At 37.5% G+C, this 25,293-nt stretch overlaps 3 protein-coding genes across 6 annotated transcripts; all 3 read right to left on the bottom strand.

Moving 5' to 3' along the window:
- Positions 1-117: 117 nt before the first annotated feature.
- Positions 118-2,975, bottom strand: LOC127808640 (uncharacterized). Its single transcript, XM_052347211.1, has 10 exons — positions 2,584-2,975; positions 2,310-2,450; positions 1,950-2,237; positions 1,808-1,882; positions 1,484-1,735; positions 1,170-1,423; positions 922-1,093; positions 695-838; positions 351-619; positions 118-268 (listed from the first exon to the last, which is right to left on the bottom strand). The coding sequence occupies exons 1-10, from the start codon at positions 2,839-2,841 to the stop codon at positions 118-120; spliced, it is 2,004 nt and encodes a 667-aa protein (XP_052203171.1). The 5' UTR covers positions 2,842-2,975.
- A 2,453-nt stretch (positions 2,976-5,428) lies between these two features.
- On the bottom strand, positions 5,429-6,255 carry LOC127808318 (uncharacterized). Its single transcript, XM_052346813.1, has one exon. The coding sequence runs from the start codon at positions 6,246-6,248 to the stop codon at positions 5,667-5,669; it is 582 nt and encodes a 193-aa protein (XP_052202773.1). The 5' UTR covers positions 6,249-6,255; the 3' UTR covers positions 5,429-5,666.
- A 2,008-nt stretch (positions 6,256-8,263) lies between these two features.
- Positions 8,264-24,352, bottom strand: LOC127808499 (subtilisin-like protease SBT5.6). 4 transcript variants are annotated; one of them, XM_052347073.1, is made up of 9 exons: positions 24,255-24,352; positions 22,654-22,869; positions 22,370-22,555; positions 22,096-22,207; positions 10,868-11,429; positions 10,266-10,363; positions 9,811-10,165; positions 9,481-9,694; positions 8,264-9,005 (listed from the first exon to the last, which is right to left on the bottom strand). In XM_052347073.1, exons 1-9 carry the CDS (start codon positions 24,268-24,270, stop codon positions 8,359-8,361), a joined length of 2,406 nt encoding a protein of 801 aa, XP_052203033.1. In that variant the 5' UTR covers positions 24,271-24,352; the 3' UTR covers positions 8,264-8,358. The 4 variants fall into 4 exon arrangements, with proteins under 4 accessions (XP_052203033.1, XP_052203032.1, XP_052203031.1 ...); XM_052347072.1 differs by lacking the exon at positions 24,255-24,352 and having other exon boundaries at positions 22,370-22,531; positions 22,654-22,952; XM_052347071.1 differs by lacking the exon at positions 24,255-24,352 and having other exon boundaries at positions 22,370-22,552; positions 22,654-22,952.
- Positions 24,353-25,293: the final 941 nt, after the last annotated feature.

Genomic DNA, 25,293 nt, shown 5'->3' on the forward strand with positions numbered 1-25,293 from the left:
GAACAATACATAATTTGCTATTTGCTATACCTATACAAAAATATATACAACATTTAAACTAGATGAAAATAAAAACACAAAACGAAGAATTTTCTAATCTATTAATCTACAAGTATACTACCGTACTATCGTACTATGTCTATACAAAAATATTCCAATCTGTCTCCGGAGGGTACGGACATCCACAATCGGGTGCATCTGCCAGTGATCCTCATTATGCCTCAGTATGTCCTCGACGTATTTGATAACGTAGCACCCGCAGCTGGCCCTGTATTAGACATAACACACATTGGTAGCATAACCATATTTTCATGAAAATTGACTATGTAATATAATTTAAATTAATTTACCCATCCGGTTGTTGAGGCAACTTCTGAGGATCAGTATTCTCTACTTCCCAATCTCTGTCTAGCGTCGCAATTGTGGTTACATGTTCATAATATGCAGCTTTCTTTAGTAGAATGGGTAAGAGGCTCACAAGTGGTTGTATAGCTTCGACCCTGCTCCTACGACTGTCTTCATTCATGGCATTGGAGTCATATATGACAATTCTCCTATCTTTCAAGCAAATCTTTAAGAGAAACCAGTGAGAATTCGCTACATTACAAGGGAGCAACACCTGTATTTTATTTTAATACGTCAGTAGTACGGAAATAAATAAATAAATCATTAAATGGAATGAATTAAGACTTACATAATCGACCGTCCACCAAGGGAGACTCCTGTCAGTGCGCCCGTCGACGAAACCGGTCCACTCTTCCGGGATAGATGCGATAGAAGGCGCAAAAAACCTCCTGTTGCCCCCGTACTCCTGTTCCCAAAATCTTACTATGGATGCCTGAAAAATAAAATAAAAATATTGGTCATAGACTAAATTAAATGCAAAAAAATAAAAAAAATAAATAAGTAGTGCAAACTCACAAAAAACGAGGTTGACATGATAGCGTAGTTTGTGTCATATTGACGCCGAGACTGTATACGTCTCAAGCAACACATGTAACTATCAATATGGTAACCCTCCAACCAGTTGGCCTCATTCTCTATGTTTCGGAGGTCATCCGGTGTTAGGTTGAGAATGAAACCAGTGTGAAGACTACAACAACCAAGAAAAATAAAAGTAAGAATATATTGTTGATGCAAATAGAAAAAATATAAATATTGTTACTTACCTAATATTTTCATTGGAACCTATGAACTCAATATAGCCCTCAGGGGGCACTGTCTCTATGTCCGGCGGGATTAGGTCTAGTACCGGTGGCGTCGAGTCCACGTCCGACCCCTCCAAAGCGGCATCCTTCTTTCTCCTTTTATATTTTGTTGGATCGGTGAAGGGTGGCCGACGAAATTGCGATGGCAATCTATCTCGCATAGGTCGTCTGTCGACCCTAACCACTTCCTCCTCCTGTAGCTGAACAAAACCTAACTGTTACAAAATAGTATTTTAGAATGAAGTAAAACATATAAAAGTAAATTTGGAACTTACTCTAAATGTAGATGCCTGCTCCTCATCGTGATGATCAAGATCTACCTGATCACCACCCTGGGACTGCTCATGAGCATGATCGCTGCGATCTAGGGAAATATGTGGGATGCGTAGATGAGCACATAGTGCTGCCTGCCCCCTCTCTAGTGATTCCTGCGCCCTCTCTAGTCTCAACAATTGTGTCCTCACCTGACCCATTTCCCCATCTATTCTCCGCAACATATCTAGAGTCTGTTTCAGCATCTCGGTGATCTACAAAAGGCAAACAAAAAATATATAAACAATTACAAAAATATAAAATCATTATTATAATAAAGATCATACCCCTGCCTCGTATTGTCTGTGATGTGAACTGTCAGGGAACCTTGCCTCCTCATTATCCTTCTTCTCCTTTCCCTCCTATAAAAAATATATAAACAATTACAAAAAATATAAATTAAAACCATTATTATAATAAAAATCATACCCCTGTCTCGTATTGTCCGTGGTGCGAACTATCAGGGAATCTTGTCTCCTCCTTATCCTTCTCCTCCCCATTCTTTTCCTTTCCCTCCTCATCTAAATGTATCATACCCGCCTCGTCCTCATCCCCGCCCTCGTCCTCATCCCCGTCATTCTCTTCCTCTTTTTCACCCCCTCCGCCCCCAAATTTATAGACGTCGACCCCAACCGAGTGTTGAGGGTTAAAAGATCTCCAAAAATTCGTTTCCCTCTCATCATCAGTGGGTTCAAGAGTCGGACTCGATCCTCGTGCCTGCAAAATTGTATTATATAGATAGATATGATTTAAAAATAAACTAAATTTAGAGGTAAGTTGCACACTTACTTCTTTCCTAAGACAGTCGTCGTAATTTTTTATCTGTGGCCTTTTTTTAGATAGCCATTTTCTGCATCTTGGAATGTCTGCTTCGGACAGTCTGACGGCCCATTTATTCTGAATCCATGGGAACGTTTCGATCAACCACCACTGTAGAAAGCAAAAAAAAAAAAAAGAAATGAAAATAAAAATTAGAAAACAAAACAAACATTTAGTTACTATAGACAAATCATATACAATAAGGAATGAGTACGGCAAATCATCTACAATAAGGAAAGAGTACCTGAAACGCCCATACAAAACCATAAAGGTTAATTTTCTTCCCACCTTCACCAGTCAATTTTCTTTCTTTCGTGGCCAACCGGATGTAATGTTGACTCTTACTGTAGACATATGTACCCCAAGGGAACATCTCAAATGCTTGTAAATCCTCGGCCATAGTCCACAAGAAATCATCCACATGCCCACGCTCATCCTGGCCCAACAAAAACATGTCGACCACAGCAATGTAAATCAGTTTCAGGGCATCCTCTGAAACCATATCCTCTTTGGTACTAATAAGTAATTCAAGGTCGTCTCCAGTCACCCCCTTCTTATGTTGTGGAAATAGTCGAGCACGTAAACTCTCCGGCTCAATAGGTTTGGGTTCAAGGCTTTCCCTATCAATAGCCCCAAATCGGAGTCCACTAATAAGTATGAACTCCTGCCTCCCGTATCTGTATGGTGTGCCGCCAATCTCGAACCACATCTCATCGTGGTGGGCACTCGAAAATGTCACCTCCCTAAGTAGAACATGATATATCAACTGTGGTGCAGTCAAATGGAGGGACAAAGGCATCTTCAAGAAATGTCCTAATGGGCCCTGTAGGAATCTATCCAATAACTTGTATCGGTCTAGAGCACGACGCATCGCCTCAAGGTGTTTGATCCCACAATGAGTAGTAACTCGCATTCCGGGGGGTAATATTCGGTGAGCATGAACATAAGTAAATTTTGTAGTTTGTTGTTCAGCCATCTGTAAGAAAAAAAATACAAAAACAACAATTGTCTTAGCACATGTAAAAGCACAAGTAAAAGAAGAAGAAGCCCAATTGTCCCAACCTTATCATCGCAACCCAAACTTGATTGGGCTTTGTTGGGCAGCGATAATCGGGCTGTGTCATAGCCCAACAGTCGGGGGAGTCCAATTGGGTGTGGGGCTTAGTCGCGCCCGATCGGGCTTTGTCTGCAATCGAAGCCCGATCGGGCTTTGTCTGCAATCGAAGCCCGATCAGGCTTCCTTGGGTCTTCAATCGAAGCCCGATCGGGCGCTTCCTCGGGTCTTCAATCGAAGCCCGATCGGGCGCTTCCTCTCCCTGCAAACGAAGCCCGATCGGGCTTCGATTGCAAACGGCAAACGAAGCCCTATCGGGCTTCGTTTGCAGGGAGAGGAAGCGCCCGATCGGGCTTCGATTATAGACGAAGCCCGACCGGGCTTCGATTGAAGACCCAAGGAAGCTCGATCGGAAGGGAGGGGGCTTCGTTGCAGACGAAGCCCGATCGGGCTTCGTCTGCAACGAAGCCATTGACGAAGCCCGTCGGGCTTCTACCCAGCGGGCTTCGTCGCGAACGAAGCCCGACTGTGGGACTTCGTTCGCGACGAAGCCCGGTCGATCTCCATGGTCGCCGACGACGAAGCTTCGTCGGCGACCATTTCCAGCATCTAACTATTAAAATAAACATTTTCTTACCTTTTTAGCCAAGATGAGATCGATGTCGGCGGGTCAAGTGGCTCTTACAGCGGCGGCGGCGGCGGCGGCAAGTGGCTGTCACTGCGGCGGCGGGCGGTTGCTTTGTGAGGGAGATGAAGTGGGTGGGTGAAAGGAGTAATGGGGGGGGTTGAGGGGTATTTTAGTATTTTACTTTTATTGTGTTTATTTATTTATTTTTTTTATTTTTTTAAATAAATAATGGTCAAATCTGACAAAGTGGCTATTTCATGTAATTAGTTTGTTTGAAAGTACATAAACGTTTTTTTTTTAAAAATGAGATAAAAACGAATTTTACATTTAAATAGTGATTATTTTTTGTCATTTCCACATATAAAAATGTGTCTTTATCTCAGTAACATAATTTTCCTTCTGGTTTCTTTGCATCATTATCAATACCAACTTTAGTCAGTCTCGTGCGGAGACGAGAGTTTGATAAGCGGCTGGATCATGGATCTGTGGCTTCGACGCCGCCCATGCAATTCGTGGTTTCCCAGCTTTATTCGCCACGTGGCACGAACCCAGAAGCCTTGCTGGCGTAAACCTGGTGTTCTACACGTGGCCTCGTTGTACTAGATGTTGTCCCTGCTCAGATCTTAGCCAGAGACAGCGTGGGGAACATACGACGCCGCAACGACCCCCACTGTTACTTTTTTTTTTTTGGTTCTTTTTAATTACAAAATTGATTAGTCAATTAATGTGTAAGCAAAATTACTGAGCCTAACTATAAGGGCACAGTTAGGAATGATAAACTTATGTGTATCGGTACTGTACCTTATTCTTAATATTCATGTCATAGGTTAATATACATGGTCCATCATTATGTGTCCATTGAGTAATGTATTTTTATCGCAGAAAAATCAATTAAAAACGACCAAAAGCAAAAGAGCAAGATCAGTAATTAAAAGAACGCAAATAATTTCTAGATATATATATATATATGCCACCTAGCTATGTGAATTAGGATGTTTCTAGAAATTAGAAAACTAGCAATTGGGCAAGGTTGACTTGGGTTTTGAGCTCTTCTTTTCTCCTACCTTTCCTGGAAATTATTCACGTTGCTTCGCTATTATCAATCATCAGCAATTATCTACATTTTTAATTAATCCCATCAACTATTCATTCCCTAAAGCAAACCAAAACCCATAAATTTAACCCAATATATATATAGATTTATTTCATAATATATAAATTAATATAAAAATTCCCAATTTATCGTAGTTTTGCTTTCCCATTTTTATATATAAAAAAAAGAAAAAGAATAATTCAGTGGCACATGCAATTAAAGCATTGATAATAGAGCTACAATTATTGAACAATTATAGTTGCAAAAAAATAAAGGAAAAAAAACCCACAATCAGCATTCATAACACAGCCCAGTAGTAATCAATTTGATTTTTATTTTTTCTTTGCTCATTCGAAAAATCAATGAATAAGAACTTATAATGTTTATAATAATTAATCGGGGCGGTGGACAACAATTAAGCACATAGAAACAACGTAAAGCTTGCATTTTCCTTTTCCTTTTCCTTCACTTTGTTGGCTAGTTCTAAGAGAACGCGAACCCACCCAATCTGATAAAAAATAAATAAATAAAAACAAAGAAGCTACGATTTGGTCACGCTTCCAGGAAACCCGTCATCCTGAGAATGGAATTTCGAAATTGGCTCAAATCCCTGCCCTTCAGAGTCCTGCCGTTGCCCGTGCACACCGAAAACGCCATTTTCCGGGCCAAAATCCGCCGCTCCACCACCACATGCGGCGGCACCACCTCCCCCCCGTCGCCGTCGTCGACGAAATCCGAATCCCCGCACGGACACCACAGGTTCCCGGCAATGTTCTCCGGGATTTTCACTGGAACCGAGCTCTTCTTCTTCTTCTTCTTCTTAGACGCCTTTCTCCTGTTCGGCTTCTGACCTCTTGAAATTAAACCGCGGCCGATGCTGCCGTTATCGCCATTCGCAACACTTTCCGGGAAAATAACCTCAGATTCCTGGAACTCTAATTCTTCCATGGTGAGAACACGCAGTAAAAGAAGCAAGAGAGGAGGGAGGGAGGGAGATGGGTACAGAAAGGACGGGTTGGAGTTTGGGAAATGGGAAGAGGGAAGGAATTTATAGGGATTTTCTCGGGAATCAGAAGGAATCGTAGTGAGTACACCTTGTGATATGGGTGGGGCAATCGGGTCACTGAAAGTCATCGCTCTCTCTCTCTCTCTCTCTCTCTCTCTTCATTTTATGCAATGTAAATGTGGATATATATGCAACATCCTAATTAATAAACATTGACTGAATGAAACACTACTGTTTGTTTACATGACCTTGTCACAGTCGCTTTTAATTTTAACCATACTACTACTCATCTGATAAATTAAAACTACATGTAACACATGCCTTGAGCATAAAGTTTTAAATTTAATGGGGGTATGCATCTTCTTTTTGGATACTCTTAAAGGTTAGGCCGGCATGCGTTTTTCTTTTCCTGGAGGGTAACGGAACTTTTCCTGGAGGATAAACCCACACTCACGTGCCTCACTCATTCACAACTCACTGTCTCTTCTCTCCTACTTTCATAATTAATTAATAAAATAAATCCTAATTCAACCCCCCTTGCAGGTTCGACACTTATATAATCCTCTTTCTTTCCCTAGAACAACATTAATATTTACATTTTTTTTTTCTGAAAATTTTGTCTTCATTAATGGCTTTAAGATGATAAAATGTTGTCATAATGACTCTAATTTCTGCAGGAATGGTGCTCTCATGTCCTTTTAATGGTGCCATCCATGTACTTTAGTTCAAAAATGAAAAAAAAAAAAAGTAATAATTATATATAGCTTATTAGTTTTCTTTACGTAGTCTCTCTTATCAAAAAACTTATTAATCACCATATTAGTAACCTAAATTAATCATACTATTACTACTTGGATTTTTTTGATTAATTATGCTATTACCCAATCTTTGGAAAACACGTGCAAATGAAAGCGAGCTGTGGAAATTGTTTCTAAGTTTATATTCAAATGAAAAGAGTTTGCTGTGGGTACTTTGAAAATTGTTTCATTTCTTGGGAAGCAAGTTCTGAAGGAAATCAGGATTTGTGATTAATTACTTAGAAATATTATTTTTAAATTAATTGTCTGCCACTTATACATCATCGTAATAAAGATTTGAGTAGGAAAGGCCACAGATTAAGGCAGAAGAGGGCTTCCTGATCTTGATGATGATTGGATTCTTGCCGTGGGATCAAAGCAATCACGCCGTCAGCGCATTAGACGGCTCCTGAAACGCGTCAATGGTTGCTTTCCCCGAGGTCCCCCTCTATTTGATCGGAATAACAGATACGACGACAAGGCCACCGAGATGATGACACGTGTCGAGAGGTTTCGTCAAGCGCTACAGGTGGCCTTGGCCTCGCCCCACGCCGTTGCTTCCGGGGCTGGCTAAGTGCAGAGCCCAAGCCCAGCAGCGGGATAGGCTAAACAAATAAAATATAATAAATTATTTGCAATTATAAGGAAAATTTTCATATTGGAAATTAGGGTGACATGACTTTGGTGGATTTTTAATTTTTATTTAAAATTAATGTGATTTGGTTATTTTATTTAATTTTTTATTATTCACTTGAAGGTCAACTTAAAAGATATGGATTGAATTAGTACCGTTTTAGGTTCGGGTCTAAATTAACGGTTTTATTTATTTTGATATAAATTGATAATTTTATACCAACAATTTTTAATATTTTTCAGTTAAAAAGTTCTATTTTTTTATCCAACCGTCCACTAATACAAGTATCCCTTAGATGACGATTTGTAAATCATTTGCAAATGAATTGAAATTTGGTTTACGCATTTGGGTTCTTAATTAATAGTTGCATAATTTTGTTGTATGCATATTTTATTGATTTGTAAAATTATTTAAAAGCTAATTATTGTATGTGGTTAGTTTAGTTTTGTGTTTAGATTAAGTGGGTTTTGAGTTTAAAATTATGGATCCATTTATAATAAAATTTCGAACAAAATGTCACGCATCTGGCAGTCTGCATTTATGTGGCGCCCCGCTCCCTGAAGGTTGAGGGGGTGGAACCAACCTTAAAAAATAAATAATAATTATTACAAAAAAGTATCCTGATAACAATACATACTTACGTCTACAATTGATATATATTAAAAAATTCACTTCCAATGTATAATTGCCTCTTACAATAGGGAGAGTCAAATTGTGACAAAAATAATTATGCATAAACCCCTAAAATTAGGTTTACAAAGGGATAGTTCGATTACTTGAAAATTCTAAACACTTTCATATAAAGTGTTAGGTAAAAAATATTATGAAAATTTGAAATATTATTATGCCTAATAATATGAGCAAGGGTTTCCCCTTACTGCGTTTCATAGAAGAGCTGCGTGATTGTCGCGGTGGGTGTCCCAAAGATGAAGACACTGCAATAGGACTCCTAACCGTATGAATCCCATCGCTCCATATATACCACCCAAACGAATACACGCCGCTTTGAATGACACTATCGTTTGCTTTGATTGTGATGGTAAAGTTATTCTTTTCGTTCAAGTGACTGAAGCTTAGTGTTGTTGGAGAGATCTCAACAATGTATCCTTTTGGAGATTGGATCGTGGAGTTATAAGTGGTTGGATTGCTACTGCCAACATTAGTTACAGTCCTCTTCACTGTAATGGTGCCTATCAAACTTGAAATGGAAAGTGATGGGTAGTTAAGGTTGCTTGCTGATGGGAAATTCTCTGGGCAATTGAACGTTGGATCTAGTGAATTATTGGCACCATTGCCGCAGAGGGAAAGGAGATAGTCATGGTAATTGGCATCATAGATGAGGCCAGGCTGTGCTGCCTTTGCTGGTTGGAAGTGGCCAGCTCCAAAATGGAATGGGGTTGCTGGCTTTCCAGATGCATCACTCATTGGCATGCCCCTGTTGTCATCTGTTGTTGCTGCAAAAACACAAGGTAGTGTTAGAAAAAGAGAGAGGGGGAAAGAAACAAAATTGTTACGATCCAATTTTCATTGGTAATATATTAAGAGGATTCGGATGTGTATTTAAAAGTGTTAGATAAAAGTGGCTTATAAATTTATGGGATCAAGTATTATATATTCAAGACCTCCCTAGTAACTACCAATGTGGAATTGAGTCATGACAAACTCCCTTTTTTCTAAAGTCTTTAATAAACTAAAAATTTCTTATATCAGTTCGACTCAAGTTAGTGAGAAAATAGTTTTTTAGCCTACATCCACTCGGTAACAGTTCTAAGTTGACCCTATATCATTTCTAATGTCAATGAGTCTTCATCCAAAAGTGTTAGTTGAAAATGACTTATAAATTTCATAAAACAAGTAATATACTAAAGTTCTCCATAAACTACTAATTCGTAATTAGGATGTGACAAAAATTGGCTAAAATGTGTGTACCAGTAGTCATGAGGGCTGATCTTATGGCTGCACTGCTCCAATTAGGATGAATGGCCTTGATTAGTGCGGCTGCGGCGGCCACATGTGGGCAAGACATGGAAGTGCCACTAAATATGTTGTACTTAACCACTCGTTTGTCTTCCTCCAATCTAGTTGGAGAAGATCCCTCACTCCATGCTGCTAATATATTTAGACCTGGGGCTGTAATGTCAGGCTGCAACCAAGAGAGAGCTCCCCCCCAAAAAAAAGAATATCTTATATATATGATAGGACATTTATAGATTTGTAACTATAAACTGATCATTAGTGAAGAGTATTAATGACAATTACCTTCAAAATATTAGGTTCAAGGCCATTTGGACCCCTTGAGGAGAAGCCTGCCATGAAAGGTGATGGTTTACTGTTCATGACAGTTGTAGGTGGGATTATTGTGGCCATGGGATTGCTAGTATTTCTTAGGTAATCAAGAATCGTGGCAGGCTCATTAGAAAACACTGTTGTTCCTGGAAGAACATGAGCAACAACTGATATTCCAATACCATCCAAAGGGTTCTGTAGGATGAAGCCAGCTCCCCCAGCTCTTTTGACCTCTAAAGCTGTCTGAACATCATATGAATACCCACCTTGGCATAACACGATTTTTCCTTTCACCGATTCGGGTGAGAGAGTCCCAGGAAGGCATTGCCTAGAAAAATCAAGGTGAAAACAAGACCAAGACTAAGTTGAGAAATTCCAAATTTTTCTTTATAAACTTTTGATGAAAAGGAATAAGGATGAAGAATGACCCGCTGAAGTCCTCCGTTGTTGTGCCTGGTATTTCTACGTCTCCAGCATAAACTAGTGGGTACATGGTTTTCAATGCATATGGAGTTACTGTTTGTCCCTACATTATGGAACAAGAGAGGAAAAATATAAATATTGATCAATTTTTGTATTAAGGTTTTGCTTAGGAAGTGTTAGGGTTCTTTAAGTATATGGAAAAATGATTTCTAGTTTCTATCTCTAATATTCTATATAAATCTCTATAGTTATCATGTTTTGTAGAAAATCTAGACAACATGTTTAAACTTTAGAAATATAGAATATAATTGGAACACATTCACATAAGGAGATGGAGATGATTTTGAAAAAAATGTAGAGAAATGCGCTTTCTAAATCACCAAATTAGTAAGAAAAAAAATTAGAAAACTCATTTTAAGAGTTTCTCAGTTCAATTCAATTTTGAAAAAAAAAAATTGTTTTCCAAATCTCTATTTTATAATTAAAAAACTATGCATTTAAACAAGTTTTCTATTTTTCCGTTTACTATAGAGTAATTTTCTAAAAAGTAGGGCAATTTTGCACAAACTAAACAACTTCTAGGTGATTCCAAATAGAACCAACGTACCTCAATTTTCATGTTGTTTCCTAGCACAGCCGGTGAAGAGAAGACTCTATCTATGCTGCTTGCACCTACAGTGATGATCCAAGGCGCTACATTCTTCACAGTTGATGGGAAAGGTCCCTCATTGCCAGCGCTGCAGGCCACCACGATGTTTCGCTTCATAGCATAAAACGACCCAATAGAAATTACTTCTATTTTGTAGGGATCAAGATTGTTTGCCCCGACGGAGATGCTGAGCACATCAACCCCATCAGCGATGGCATCGTCGAAGGCTGCAAGCATATCTTCATCAAAACATATGTTGTCTTCTGCCCTAGACAAGCCTGGGATTGGCCAACAAACTTTGTAAATGGCGAGGCGCACTAGCGGAGCGCCACCAGAGGCTGTGCCATTGGCAAGACCACCGAGGGCTGAGATGTTGGCGACTCTGCGACCTCCAACAATTGAGGCTGCGTGAGTTCCATGGCCATTTTTGTCTCTAGGTGATCGATAATCATCTATGTTGTTGAGAGGGCCATGATAGGCTTCATATCCATTTAGGTAATACCGAGCTCCAATTAGTTTCCTGCAAAAACAAGTTTTGCCATGATTATGGTGTGTTGTCAAGGACTCAAGAAAGTTCTCGATTGCTTAATTAATTGGCTATATATTACTATCGAATCTCTTTCAATTGGTATTATATATAATTAATATGTTTTCTTCCGGCCAACGAATTGATCACTAAATCAAAAGTTCGTGAGGTTTTTTAGTACTTTCCATGAGAGTGAACTTGTCCACGGTCTAATTAACACATGATTATGGATGGGTGTGCTGTTGGGTTGAATTGAGACAAAATATTAGTAATCATGTCATATATGTTGGTTTTTATGATTTAAAATTTATATTTTTATTGAAATAGGTAAAAGAGGAGCTATTCTTTAGGAATAATTAAAATCTCATTAGTTTCTGTATTACAATAATTTCTATTCTTACTTTTTAGCTCCTTGACGTTTGGGAAAAAGATTTTAAGTATGAAAGCTTTTCTTTTGAAAAAAACAACTAGCTATCAGTTTTATTCTTCTCTATTCTTTACAAAAAATTTCTTTCTATTCAAAATCATTCTTATCTAATTTTTGACTTTGAACATTCTTGGGAGATCATTTGGGGGGTTCTCTTAGTTGCACAACAATAGCGCCAACAAATAGTCGTATCTTGGGAGAAGAATGTGAACCAATATTCCTAGTGCAAGAGGGGCATTTTTTCTCTAAAGATCGATTTAACGTGCTTCAATCCACATGCTATTCTAAACCTTTTTTCCTTTATTGAATTATTGCCTTTGTTGTTTTGTTATTGTCTACTGCAGTGTTGAATTCTTTATTTTTGTCATTATTATTTTTTTCTATAAGTATAATCTACTTTTCAATATTCTTAGAGAAGAAATTTCTATTTTGGTAACTTAGAATGGATCTTATTAATTCTTTGTCTAGCAAACCTAAGAAGTTTACTAGAAAAAATTTCCTTTGTTAGTAACAAATGAAATTTTGACTTACTAAACTAGGTTTATTTTCTGTAATATTAAATGGTTCTAAAAAGAAAGAGTTTGAAACTAGTTCTAACAAAACAGTTGTTGTTTCTAATGCTAATGTCCCTTCTGCATTTGATTCTAGCGATAAAATATTGAATGCCATGGTAGAATCTTGAGTGCTTTGAATGTTTTAAAGTAGATTACACTCATAGGAAAAAATAATAAGGACAAAAACAAAGAATTCAACCCTGCACTAGGCAACAAGAAATCAACAAAAGACAATAATTCAATAAAGGGAAAAAGGTTCAGAATAGCATGTGGATTGAAAGTGCGCTGAATCGTTATCCTTAGAGAAGAAATGCTCCTACTGCACCAAGAATATTAATTCATAATCTTCCCTAAGATATGACAATTCATTAGACCTCTTATTGTGCAGCTAAGAAAATGCCCAAATCAGATGATCTCCCAAATATGTTCATTGTCAAAAATTAGATAATAATGATTTTGAATAGAAAGAAATTTCTGTAGAGAAATAGAGAAGAATAAAAGTAATTAGTAGTAGTTTTTTGAAAAGAAAAGTTTTCATATTTAAAGTTTTTTTTCCCAATCTGAAGAAAATAAAAAATAGGAATACAAGTTGTTATAATACCCACTTACGGAAACTAGATTTTATTTCTAAAGAATAGGTGCTCTTTTACCTAAACAACAACAATATATCCAGTCTTTATTCCACTATATAGGGTCGGCTACATAAATTCTAGACTTCCATGTATTTTTGTCTTTTGTCATATCTTCATTTAGATCCATACACTTCATATCAAACTTTAATGTCTCTCCCAAAGTCTTATTGGATCTGCCTCTATCTCTTTTTTTGACTAACTGTTTCATTTCATCAGCTCTCCTCACAGGAGCGTCTCTTGGTCTCCTTCTCACATGACCAAACCATCTTAGTCTAGTCTCTCTCATCTTCTACTCAATTGGCACTACTCCTACCTTATTACGAATAACTTCATTTCTAATTTTATCTTTTCTTGTATGGCCGCACATCCATCTTAACATCCTCATCTCCACTACGCTCGTCTTTTGCTCATGCTGATATTTGATTGCCCAACATTCTGAGTCATATAACAAAACTGGTCTTATAGCTGTCCTATAGAATTTTCCTTTTAGTTTTAATGAGATTTTACCATCACATAACACCCCCGATGCATTTCTCCATTTTAGCCAACTTAACTTAATTTTATGTGCGACATCCTCGTGAATTTCTCTATTTTTTTGAATCACTGAATCCAAATATCAAAAATGGTTTTTTCTTTATAAGATTTGGTCTTCCAATTTTATTATAATATCCTCCACTTTTGCATTCTTACTAAATTTACATTCCATATATTCTGTTTTCTTTCTACTTAATTTAAATCCCTTAGATTCTAAATTATTTCTCCATAACTCAAGCTTAGTGTTCACTCCTTCTTTTGTTTCATCTACCAATACTACGTCGTCTGCAAATAACATACACCATGGCACCTCTGTCTGAATATCTTTAGTGAGTTTATCCATTACTAGGGCAAATAAGTATGGACTTAGTGTAGAACCTTGATGCAGTCATATTGTAATTTTAAACGGTTCAGTGTCCCCTCCGCATATTCTAACCCTTGTCTTTGCACCGTGATATTGTTGGAAATGTATGCCCTAAAGACACGTTTTGTTTAATTTATGGTAATGATGTTTCTTTTATTCAGTTTATGGCACATATATTATTTGCATTTAATTGTTGGAAAGGTGTCTATGCTATTAAGTAAGTGATTCATGTGATGGGTCGTTCTTCACAGTTAGGCATGAATCATGGGTACTTAATAAGCAAGAAAATATAACTCTTGATCTTTTGATAGAACTGGGCATTCTATCATGATAAGATCATTGTGCAATAGATACTAATGGAGGATGGCTTGCCTTAGCCAGTAAACAGTCCGTTTACTCTAATTGTACAAGCGCATTTGGAATGCGTAGAGTGGACCTGTGATAGAAGCTAATGACAAAGTTCTAATTATCATGGAGCTAGTCTATCACTGCTACTACGTGGACGAGTACTCTAATACTTGAGTATTAGTTGGTGGTCTAGTGAACCTAGAGCTATATTCTTAGATTCATTGTAGGTGAGGTCTGTCAAAGATCAATATCCTTTTGAGTTGGGAGTATGGTTTCTAATTAGCTAAGACAGACTAATACAAGATAGTTTATGTGATTCACCCCCTTGTGATTGTCCAAGAATAATCGAATAATCCAGGGCCCTGGGAACGTGACTTAAGAGTGTGTGCTTCTGGGTAGCTCCCAGTGATAAGCAAGTACATTCGAGTAGTCACGGATTATTGGACTAGTGATCTAAGGATGGTAGAAGTCATTTAGAAAGGTGTTAGTACATTATTCCTTTCTAAATGATGGGTGTTACGCAGAGGGGTATTTTCGTCATTACACTAGTAGGTCAAAGACATGGCATATGCAAAATTATTCGTGGGGTCAGTGTTACCATATGGTGATACTTGGAACACTTAGAATGACAAAATATAGCTATTAGGTAGCAGGGATATTTTGGTCATTTTAGTAGCCGTGAATAATTTGTCTTTTGGTCCCCGGGGTAGCTCGATGTAACTCATGTATTTTTTTTTTAATACATTTGGCTTGTTGGATGAATTACATTGAGAGAGAATTATTTTATTCAGAATGGTCCATTGGGCTAGAATAAAATAATAGTTCATTAGGGTTTTAATTAATTAATTGGGCTAACCCAATTAGAAAATTAATTAAAAGATCTTGGCCCATTAGGGTTTGGCCCACTAGGGTTTTAACCCTAGGGTTCTCCCTATATATATCTCTCTTTAGTTGTTTTTTCGTCTAAGTTGTTTTTCATTCTTCTTCACCGAAGAAAGGCCACGAGTTCGAGTCATACTCCGGAAGATCGAAAGGGTGCGTTTGAGTTCTGATGCGACGAAGTCGAAGGCTAGCAGGACAGCCGTCGTCTCCACAATGCGAAGAAGCTCCCATCGCTCCATTCCGTCAGGTAATCCGCCGCAAAAGTAAGTCTCCTAGATTCTTATCAGTACGAGGAACGGTTTTGATTTTAAACCACTTCCGCTGCATGCTTTGTTTCCTCGTTCATGATCCTTCAAGTGGTATCAGAGCCACGGTTTTGTTGGTTTGAATCTAGGAGCATGCCTAGGATTAAAATCGGAAAAAGGGTGGTTCCTTTTACTGTTTAAATGTTGTTTTTCTGCGTTTATGGATCCCTCCAAGAATGGTTTTAGATGCCTTGTAAACCTCATGAGTGGAGGTATAGGATGTTGTAATCTGTTTTGTGTTTATTCAAATAGATTCGACGTAAACCTCACGGTTGGGGTATAGGCGGATGTACAACCAGTTTTGATGGTTGATTTCATCAGTTCTATGTTTCTGTAATGCTGTTCATTCAAAAAGAACAAGATGCAGACGGAAAGAAGCCTGTTTTCCCTATTCGATCAGTGCTGTTCATGATGCAAAACAGGATGCAGTTTCGGCCGGATTTGGAAGCGCTGTTTTGGAACAGATTGCAGTTTCAAAAGCCAGCATTCAGTCATCGGTTGGACAGGCTGAACGTGATGAAAGAATCGGCCAGGTCTGGCTTCGGCTAAGGGCTTGAATCGATCATCACGAGAGATCAGTTTTTGGATGTTCCATGGAGCAGGCGGCGGCTTCGCCCGCCCCAACCTCAAAGTTAGCATCTAGGTGTTTTATTTGAAAACCATTCTTGGAGGTTAAATTATTTGCAATTAGATTATCTTTGTGATATGTTGCATGAAAATAATTAGTAAAAGGATGGAACCACCTTAGGATTAAACAAGACCACATTTAATGTTTATTTCATGTGATGTTTAATCAATTATATGGTCACTTAGGAATAATGAATAGAAAAGCATGTAACTTGTTTATTGTGCTTTTTCAATTGTGATCATATGTGGAGTTAATTCATGAAAACGTTTTATTAAACCAAATGATGAAATTAGTTTACAAGTTTACTTTTTCAAAGGATTCATCCCTTGGTATAGAAAGTAAATGTAGACTTAGATATTTCATAATAAGGTTTAAATTTGGGTTAATTAATCAAGAGAAAAATTAACTTATGGTTTACTCTCTCAAAGTTTTTTATCCTTGGATTAGAGAGTGTTTTCAAGTTTAGATATTTTTCTAAGTATTAATGGAATCCAAAAGGAAAAACGTTTTTAATCAAAACCCTTATTTTAAAAGATTAAGTGGGAGAGGGGTTCCAACAACCCCATGGCTTCCTCCACACCTTTAATTAGAGATCGTGGATGCCCTTGTGTCATTCTGAGCATGACCCCCTATAGGATGGGTATTCCATAAGGATCTAGATCTAATGGTAAAGGTATAACTAAAACCTAGGATATGTGTTGTTATCGGCCGGCCTATCGTTGGAGGTAATAATGCAAGATTATCCGTAGGGAATGTGAGATAGTGGCCGCCCTATCGACGGAACTATTCTCTAGATCATCTCCTATTCAGGAAGTTTAGTTTGTGGTGGTTATACACTTAACTTAGAGAATTATCAACCTCCCTATCGGAGCTCTGTTAGTTCTTCTAAGAGCCAAATGACATATTATTGATAATAGTTTAAGGGAAATCTATTTTCAAGACATAATATGAGCTTATGTGCAAAAATATTTGTTTTATATGTGCCTTGTCTAAACGTCTTATTTTTCCATAAATTGTACAGGAATGTCTGGTGGAGGTTCTTTCAGTCCCCTTGCTATGATCCTCAAGGATTCTAAGCTGGATGGGGGTAATTATGTTGACTGGAAGAGGAAGTTGAACATAGTACTCACAGCTGAGGGGTACAAGTATGTTCTGACTGACCCCTGTCCTGTAATTGGGAGAAACTCCACTGACGAGGAGCGCCAGGCAGAGGCGGAATGGAAGAATGCCGACGAGATGGCACGATGCTACATGTTGGCTTCCATGTCCGATGTGCTTCAATCGAAGCATGAGCATACGCCCACTGCTTATGATATTGATCTGTCATTGCGCACCATGTTCGCTGATAAGAGCCGGCCCGCAAGGCAGGAAGCTCTTAAGGCGATCATGACTACCAGAATGGCTGAGGGGGCATCAGTTCGAGAGCACATGCTCAAGATGATTGCTTACTTCGAGGAAGCTGAGGTCTTGGGAGCGACGATAGATGCTGAGAGTCAGGTAGACATGGTCTTGGAGACTTTGCCAGATTCATACTCGCAGTTCAAATTGAACTATAACATGAATAAATTAGAGATGAATCTAGTGGAGCTTATGAAAGAGCTCCAGGCGGCAGAGAAGATCATGAAGCCTACCTCAAAGGCTCTAGCTATTCATTCTGCATCTTCTCCTAGAGTTGGCCCTAAAGCCAAGAACTTCAAGAAGAAGAAGGGTCAGAACAAAGCAGGGGGCAAGCCCAAACCGCCCGGAGCTAGTCAGGCCGATGCCAAGCCCAAAGGCAAGTGCTTCAAATGTGGGCAGAAAGGACACTGGAAAAAGGATTGTCCTGCCCTCAAGGTGAAAGCACCAGGTATTGCTCTTTACTTAGAATCCATCAGTTTGGTAGGATCTTCATCCTCTTGGATAGTTGATTCAGGATCCACTGATCATGTCTGTAACTCTTTGCAGGGGTTCAAAAAGACAAGGACTCTACTTGAAGGAGAGCATGGAATGCTGGTAGCTAGTGGAGCTCGAGTATGGGCTGAAGCAGTGGGAGTTTTACATTTGTTTTTTGATTCTAATAGGATTTTAATTTTGAAAGATGTTTTATACGTTCCTGCCTTGAGACAGAATTTAATTTCAGTTTCTAAATTGATTTCTTATGGTTATTCTGTTTCGTTCCATTCTGGTGTCACTATCAGTAGAAATGGACAGGTTATTTGTTCAGGCAACGTATTTGGGAATCTTTATTATATTAATCCTATTAAAAGTCAAATAAACAACTCTGAGACTGAACCAGTTAATAAGAAGAGAACATTATCATCTAATGACTCTTATCTATGGCACTTAAGATTAGGGCACATCAATTCTAATCGGATTCAGAGGCTAATCCATGATGGGCCCTTGGGCTCATTGAGATTGGAAGAATGGCCTCAGTGTGAATCATGCCTAATGGGCAAAATGACCAAAAGGCCATTTACTCAAAAGGCAGGTAGAGCCAAAGACATATTAGAGTTAGTTCATAGTGATGTTTGTGGTCCAATGACTACACCTGCTAGAGGAGGTTACGAGTACTTCATCACATTTACGGATGACCACACTCGTTTTGGTTATATTTATCTGATGAGGCGCAAGTCTGATTCTTTTGATAAATTCAAAGAGTTTAAGGCTGAAGTGGAGCGTCAAACAGGTAAATTGATCAAAATTTTGAGGTCAGACCGTGGTGGAGAGTACCTTCTTGGAGAGTTTAAGGACTACTTAGTACATCACGGTATAGTTTCTCAATTGACTGCGCCTGGGACCCCCCAGCAGAACGGAGTCAGTGAGAGAAGGAACAGGACTCTAATGGAGATGGTCAGAAGCATGATGAGCCATGCATCTCTTCCTATTTCCTTTTGGGGATATGCCTTAGAAACGGCGGCATACATTCTGAACTTGGTACCTTCCAAGTCTGTACCTAAGACGCCCTATGAGATGTGGACGGGACGAAAGCCCAGTCTAAACCATCTCAAGATATGGGGTTGTCCAGCTTATGTATTGACTAAGGGGAGTAAGTTGGAACCAAGGTCAGAATTATGCTACTTCATAGGATATCCAAAAGGCACTCGTGGTGGATATTTCTATTATCCTAAGGAGCAGAAAGTACTAATTAGTACTCATGCTAGATACTTGGAGGATGATCAGAGTATGTCCACTAAGGGTTCAAGCAGAGTAGAACTAGATGAGAAGTTATCTTTTGAACAAACTTCAGGTACATCTAGTGTCCCAATTGAGGAACCAAAAGAGACACAACCGAGTGTTTCTATACGCACGGAGCCTCGTCGTAGTGGGAGGGAAACTAAAGTTCCTGATAGATGGACAAGAGAAGCTTTCGAGCTAGTCTCTGACAATCAGGAACAAGATCCTACTAGATACGAGGAGGCTGTCCTTGATGTCGATGTAGACAAGTGGCGCCTTGCAATGGATGCCGAGATTGAGTCTATGCATCTCAATCAGGTTTGGGATCTTGTAGCTACACCTGAAGGGGTAAAACCCATAGGGTGTAAGTGGGTATACAAGAGGAAAAGGGGAGCGGATGGAAAGGTGCAAACCTTTAAAGCAAGGTTGGTTGCAAAAGGATTTACTCAGAAAGAAGGGATCGATTATGAGGAAACCTTTTCACCGGTAGCCATGCTTAAGTCCATTCGCATACTCCTTGCCATAGCATGTCATTATGACTATGAGATATGGCAAATGGATGTTAAGACGGCCTTTCTTAATGGCCATCTTAGTGAAGACATCTATATGTCCCAACCAGAAGGCTATGTTGTGAAAGGCCAAGATCACATGGTCTGCAAGCTTAAGAAGTCCATTTATGGACTTAAGCAGGCATCAAGGGCATGGAACAAACGTTTTGATGAGTCTATAAAGTCTTATGGATTTATTCCAAACGTAGATGAACCATGCGTGTATAAGAAAACAAATGGTGAAAAGGTGTCTTTTCTGGTGCTATATGTTGATGACATTCTCATCATAGGAAATGATGTAGGGATGTTGTCATCAATAAAGATTTGGCTATCAAGTCAATTTAGCATGAAAGATATGGGAGAAGCTAGTTACATCTGTTTCTTTTCTGAGCCCCTACTCTATTACTCTCTCTCAGAGTTTCATAGTATGACTCATTAATTTAATTCCTTTATAATTTTCACAGTTTTGAACATCTCATTTGTTCTTGTATATAGGAACCAAAGTACTCATCCTCCACTAATCTGACATCTTTTTTGATTTTAGGATCGCGTTAAATAATTTCGTTAGCCAGGAGATGCCCTATTTTCCCATGCATTTCCATGCTTCTATTGGTATATTATCCGGTCCCACCGCCTTATGATTTTTCATATTTTTTAATGCTTACCTTATTTCATTTGAACTTATGCTTCGATAAAATGTATATCTCACGTCTCCTTTGGAGTTACTAAGATATCCCAACCTAACTCTTGTGTCGCCACCATCAGTGAATAATTTTGTGAAATACTCATTCCATTTCTCCTTAATCGCTCTCTCATTCACTAATACATTTTAATTTTCATCTTTTATGCATTTCACTTGATTTAAATCCCTTGTTTTTCTTTCTCTTGCTTTAGCTAATTTATATATATCCATTTCTCCATCTTTTATATCAAGTCGTTTATAAGTCATTAATAAGGGCTCTTTTACCTATTTCAATAAAAATATAAATTTTAAATTAGAAAAACCAATAATATAGACACGGTTAAAAACAGAGAAGAATGAATAAGGACTCATCATAAAATTAGAAAAAAACATGACATGGTTGTGATTATAGTTATTATTATAATTTTTTTATTCCTAATAAATAATTCTAACCAAAATAATATTAGTTATTAAAATATCATTTAATAATTAATTATTTAGGGAATTACCATTCATTATATATACATCTTTTATGGAATTCACATTTTCTTACTATAATTTTATTTATTTATTGTTTAGAATATTATTACGGACTTGGATTATTTAAATTGTTGTAGAAATTGAATTTTTGTTGTATAATTTTATTGATTCGTTGTTTTTTTAGCATAGATTAATATTATTTATATATTTAAGTGGTTTGTATTATTATTTTTTAGAGTTCTTTGTATTAATATTGCTATAATTTTATTTATTTGGCACAATTACAGATTAAATTTGAGGGTTACAATTATTAAGCTATGATTAAGGGCATGGTTATTGGCCTTGCACCATGATTCTAAAATTATAATTAATTAGATTGGCATATTTTCTTAATTTCTTACTTGTGTTTTAAGGGGATTAACTTTATAGGGATAACTCATAGTTAGACAGTAGTGGTCTAAACCATTTATGATAATATTTTACGTGGTTTGAAATAATTTTGAAAGTTCTTATGATTTTATTTTTTTATGAAGGACTCTTAAACATTATTAAAATAAGTTTGCATAAATTTATACTACCTATGTTTGAGTCATTTGTAACAAAATTTATGGTGATTAATTAAAATTTGCTTTGAAGATTTATCTATCTAATTTTAATATTTTTTATACTCGTATCGAAAGAGATGATAAGTAGGTCAAACTATTAACATCAATATCAAAAGGAATTTTTGTGCAAAAAAATAAAAGCACAAAGATATTTAAAATTATTTTTAAACTAAATAAAAATTTCAATGCAAATCAACCACATGAGATAAAGGGAGGCGTGGAACCCATGGGATTGGATTTGGGGGGTGAGACCGAATGACGCTTGACCCACCCCCTGATAGCCTGCGTCAGGCTAAGCAGGTAAGAGATCGGGACATCCCACGGGGTGGCCACAGCACTTGTTGGGGGAGGTGGGCTAAGCTGATTTTCAGATTCAAATCTTTTTCAGTGTAATCATTGATGGATAATACCTGAATTTATCTCAGAAGTGCTGTGGCCGGGCGTCACGTCATCCCAGGGAAGAGATCGGGACTCATTTATATAAATTAAAGAGAATTAGGTCGAGAAATAATCATGACCTATTGCAATGAGAAGTGTCAAAAGCCGCGCCACTCTGACATATTCCTTTCCATCTTTTTGGGATGGGTTCCATTCCTTGGTCGCTAAAACTCTCTGACTCTGGCCATATTCCTGCTCAAGGAGTTGGATTAATTGTCACCAGTTAAAATTCAAGGTTGTTTCTGCCAAAATGACTGCCCAACAAATTAAAATGATAAAATTTTGGCTCCTATTTTCAGACGGTGAATCAGGTTCCAAATGAAAATAAGACAAATTTTGGATAAAATTTATTACCACTGTCGAAGACCCCAACAATGACATCTTTTCCGTAGTTGGCTTTACGCGATAGTTCTTCCTCATCAGTTGGGTGTTTCAGTTCTTGACCTTCGAGTAAGCTAACAAAATCCCAGGATCTTGTGGTTTGAAGATGGTATCTTCCGGGCTGGCTTTTGAACACTGAAATCACTCCATTAATTTCTGCTAGAAAAAAACAAACCAAAACTAGTTCTATTAAGTTTAAGCTCCAACTTTTTTGTGGGCACACACACATGCATTTGAACAAGAAGAAATTAATTTACCGGATAACTTGGCAGCTTCATGGGGGGTGAGCCAGGCGGAGAAGCCATTGATAATCTTCTTGTAGCTGTAAACCAGAGAAGATCTGGCTTCTTCTTCCGACTTCTTCACGGAAAGTAGGTAGGAATGATGACCATCTTCAATTTCCTTCCACGTTTTCCCTCCACTGTGCTCTCCAAAATAGACAATGTGAACCTGGCTTTCGGCGTCACAAGAGCCTGAGAGAAGAAGAAGAGGAATGAGGAGGAGAAGACAGGCCACAATACTAAGTTGAGTCATCATTTATTCTAATTAAACGCAGATACGTTGTTTCTATATGTATATATATGGTCTTCTATTATTGCGCGACGCAAAATGCAGTGGCGATGTGTGGCTCTCACGCACCCCTATACGGCCATGCCCTCCGCCTCTCATTTTGTCTGAGCGGACTCAATAATGGCAATAAAGCGAAACGTGTATATATATATATATATATATATAAACCTTTTGATCATTTTTTTTTGTCTGTAAACCTTAATTTTGACAATTTCTGGGGGTGGGCCATGAATTACTTAAATTTCGGAAGTTACACAAACAAAGATTTAATCTAGAAAGCTCTGCGAGCTAATTTAATTTTCAATTAATTAGTATCTAATCCTTGAAAGAACGTTGAAATGAAAGTTACATAAATGCTCATCTTTAACTTGAAGAAAAGTACCCCCAATCAACTACTGTTTATATAATTTGTAGAAGAAAAGAATATGTTACTTGAAAATTCTTTTCCTGCAACACAAGTTTGGCCTCCATAAACAAAAAAAATAAGGCTTTTATTTTGATTTAGTGCATAATTAATTAATTGTTGATATTCCTTGCTGAGGATGTGATTCTTACTCTTTTTGCTGGGTCTGTGGATGTGATTCACGTGAAGAAACTAAAACTTTTGCTCTGTACCAAAAGCAAAAGCAAAAACAAAAAGAAAAAATTTAACTATTCCAACTAATATTTTAAATTATAAACATTACTTCTCAACAATCATATCTAATTTTGTTGATAAAATTTATATTTTTGTTTTTATATTTTTATGTTTTTTTTTAATGTGGTCACTTAATTTTTTTTATTTTGATTAGACATCTACAAATGTATTTTCAATTCAATTTAATTTCTTATATTTTGATATTTTTTTTTGTATAAATTTAAATTTTTTATTGTTTTGAATACACCATTAAATTTGTCTTTTTGAATTAATTTAATATTTATATACTTTAAAGTAAATAGAATGTGGTGCGTAGTTTATCGTCTTATTTTATCTTATTTTTATATACGAAAGTATATGAGTTAAATTAATTTAAAAATTTAAATTAAATGAATATAATCAGAAAAGTTTAAATTATCATATAAAAAAATTAAAGTATAAAAATTAAATTAATTCAAAATTAAAATAATAAAAAATTTGAATGTTTACTTACGCGGAACATAAATGTATAAATGTATTTGAGGAGATAAAAATATGGATTTGGGCACTTTTTGTTCCATACTTTCACAAAATATGCAGTCAACACAAAATCAAAATCAATATTTTATAACAAACCAATTAGCAGAAAATCAAATATCATGTTCTTCTCACCGATAAATGGCCACATATTTTAGATCAGCTGGCTCCCGTAGTTATCTTTATCAATCAGTGTGTAGACACACTGCCTTTACATTCTCCAATATACCAACCTGGAAAAGTGAAAGTATCGTGGATAATTTAAATATGTTTAATTAATCTTATATATATATATATATACATATACAGGTAAATTTTGATTTGGTAACGTATGGCATACATCCACCTTGCGGTTCGTAGGAGAGTATGTCTTCAGAAACTGTTGGATCGAATTTGAAGCGTGAGAAAACTGATGATGATTCGTCTGTCCCAGTCGATCTTCAACCTCGTCCATCTCAGAGATTGTCCTTGAGGATCAATCCTGACTACATCATTCACTTGAAATCCAATGAAGTTCTTTGTTTCGAACGCCCTGCTGCATAGAGAATTCCAACAAAACGTTATTATCAGATCAATTTGGAAAACTTCCGTACCGCCATAACCGGCGTGTTAACTTTCTATATACGCAGAAAATTGTACGAACAAGAAAAGTTCACTGGCGCTCGTGAGATTGAAGCTGAGTTGACGAAGATGATCCCCGTCATTGTGAATGCTTGCGTCGCTGCGATTTACTCGAAGATGAGAACTAGAGATTTTGATTTGGAGTTACCTATTCCATTCTCAGGATGCGATTGAGAATTTTGGCTGTTTCGTCCCTTGAGGAATTCTACAGCATTACGTCGGTATTCCTGTTCTCCGCGTTGCAGTTCGTATTGAATAAGGAAAATCCATCGAAGAACTCGAACGAGTATCCGTCCTAGGTTCCGATCCTCAAATAATTATGAATCCCAATAAAGAAAGTCGACACAGGATCGAAGCCAGGCACCGCCTGGTGGTCTTACAAAGCTGAAGTTGTGCACGGTCGTTTTGATCTGAGATGCGTGTTCCCTGAGAGCAATTACTCTGATCACTCTGCTGCTGTATCATCGATGTTTGCTTTAATCAACGTTCGGAAAGAGATCCGGCGGCTTATTGAGCATAACGAAGCCGATGGCAAGTTTCTTGTTCGGATGAG

Source organism: Diospyros lotus, chromosome 8, assembly GCF_014633365.1.
Source record: "Diospyros lotus cultivar Yz01 chromosome 8, ASM1463336v1, whole genome shotgun sequence".
In the NCBI taxonomy this organism is placed as follows: domain Eukaryota; kingdom Viridiplantae; phylum Streptophyta; class Magnoliopsida; order Ericales; family Ebenaceae; genus Diospyros; species Diospyros lotus.

What these genes read in the sequence shown, in the direction of transcription:
- LOC127808640 (XM_052347211.1), bottom strand. Translation starts at nt 2,841, where the DNA reads ATGGTTTCAGAGGATGCCCTGAAACTGATTTACATTGCTGTGGTCGAC. An exon ending in ACAGACAATACGAGGCAGGG is followed by an intron (nt 1,736 to 1,807) that starts GTATGATCTTTA and finishes TGCCTTTTGTAG; the next exon opens with ATCACCGAGATGCTGAAACA. An exon ending in TCATGTCAACCTCGTTTTTT is followed by an intron (nt 839 to 921) that starts GTGAGTTTGCAC and finishes TTTATTTTTCAG; the next exon opens with GCATCCATAGTAAGATTTTG.
- LOC127808318 (XM_052346813.1), bottom strand. Translation starts at nt 6,248, where the DNA reads ATGACTTTCAGTGACCCGATTGCCCCACCCATATCACAAGGTGTACTC.
- LOC127808499 (XM_052347070.1), bottom strand. Translation starts at nt 22,933, where the DNA reads ATGATGACTCAACTTAGTATTGTGGCCTGTCTTCTCCTCCTCATTCCT. An exon ending in GACACTTCTCATTGCAATAG is followed by an intron (nt 11,430 to 22,095) that starts GTCATGATTATT and finishes TTGTTTTTGCAG; the next exon opens with GAAACTAATTGGAGCTCGGT. An exon ending in ATCAGCCCTCATGACTACTG is followed by an intron (nt 9,006 to 9,480) that starts GTACACACATTT and finishes GTGTTTTTGCAG; the next exon opens with CAACAACAGATGACAACAGG.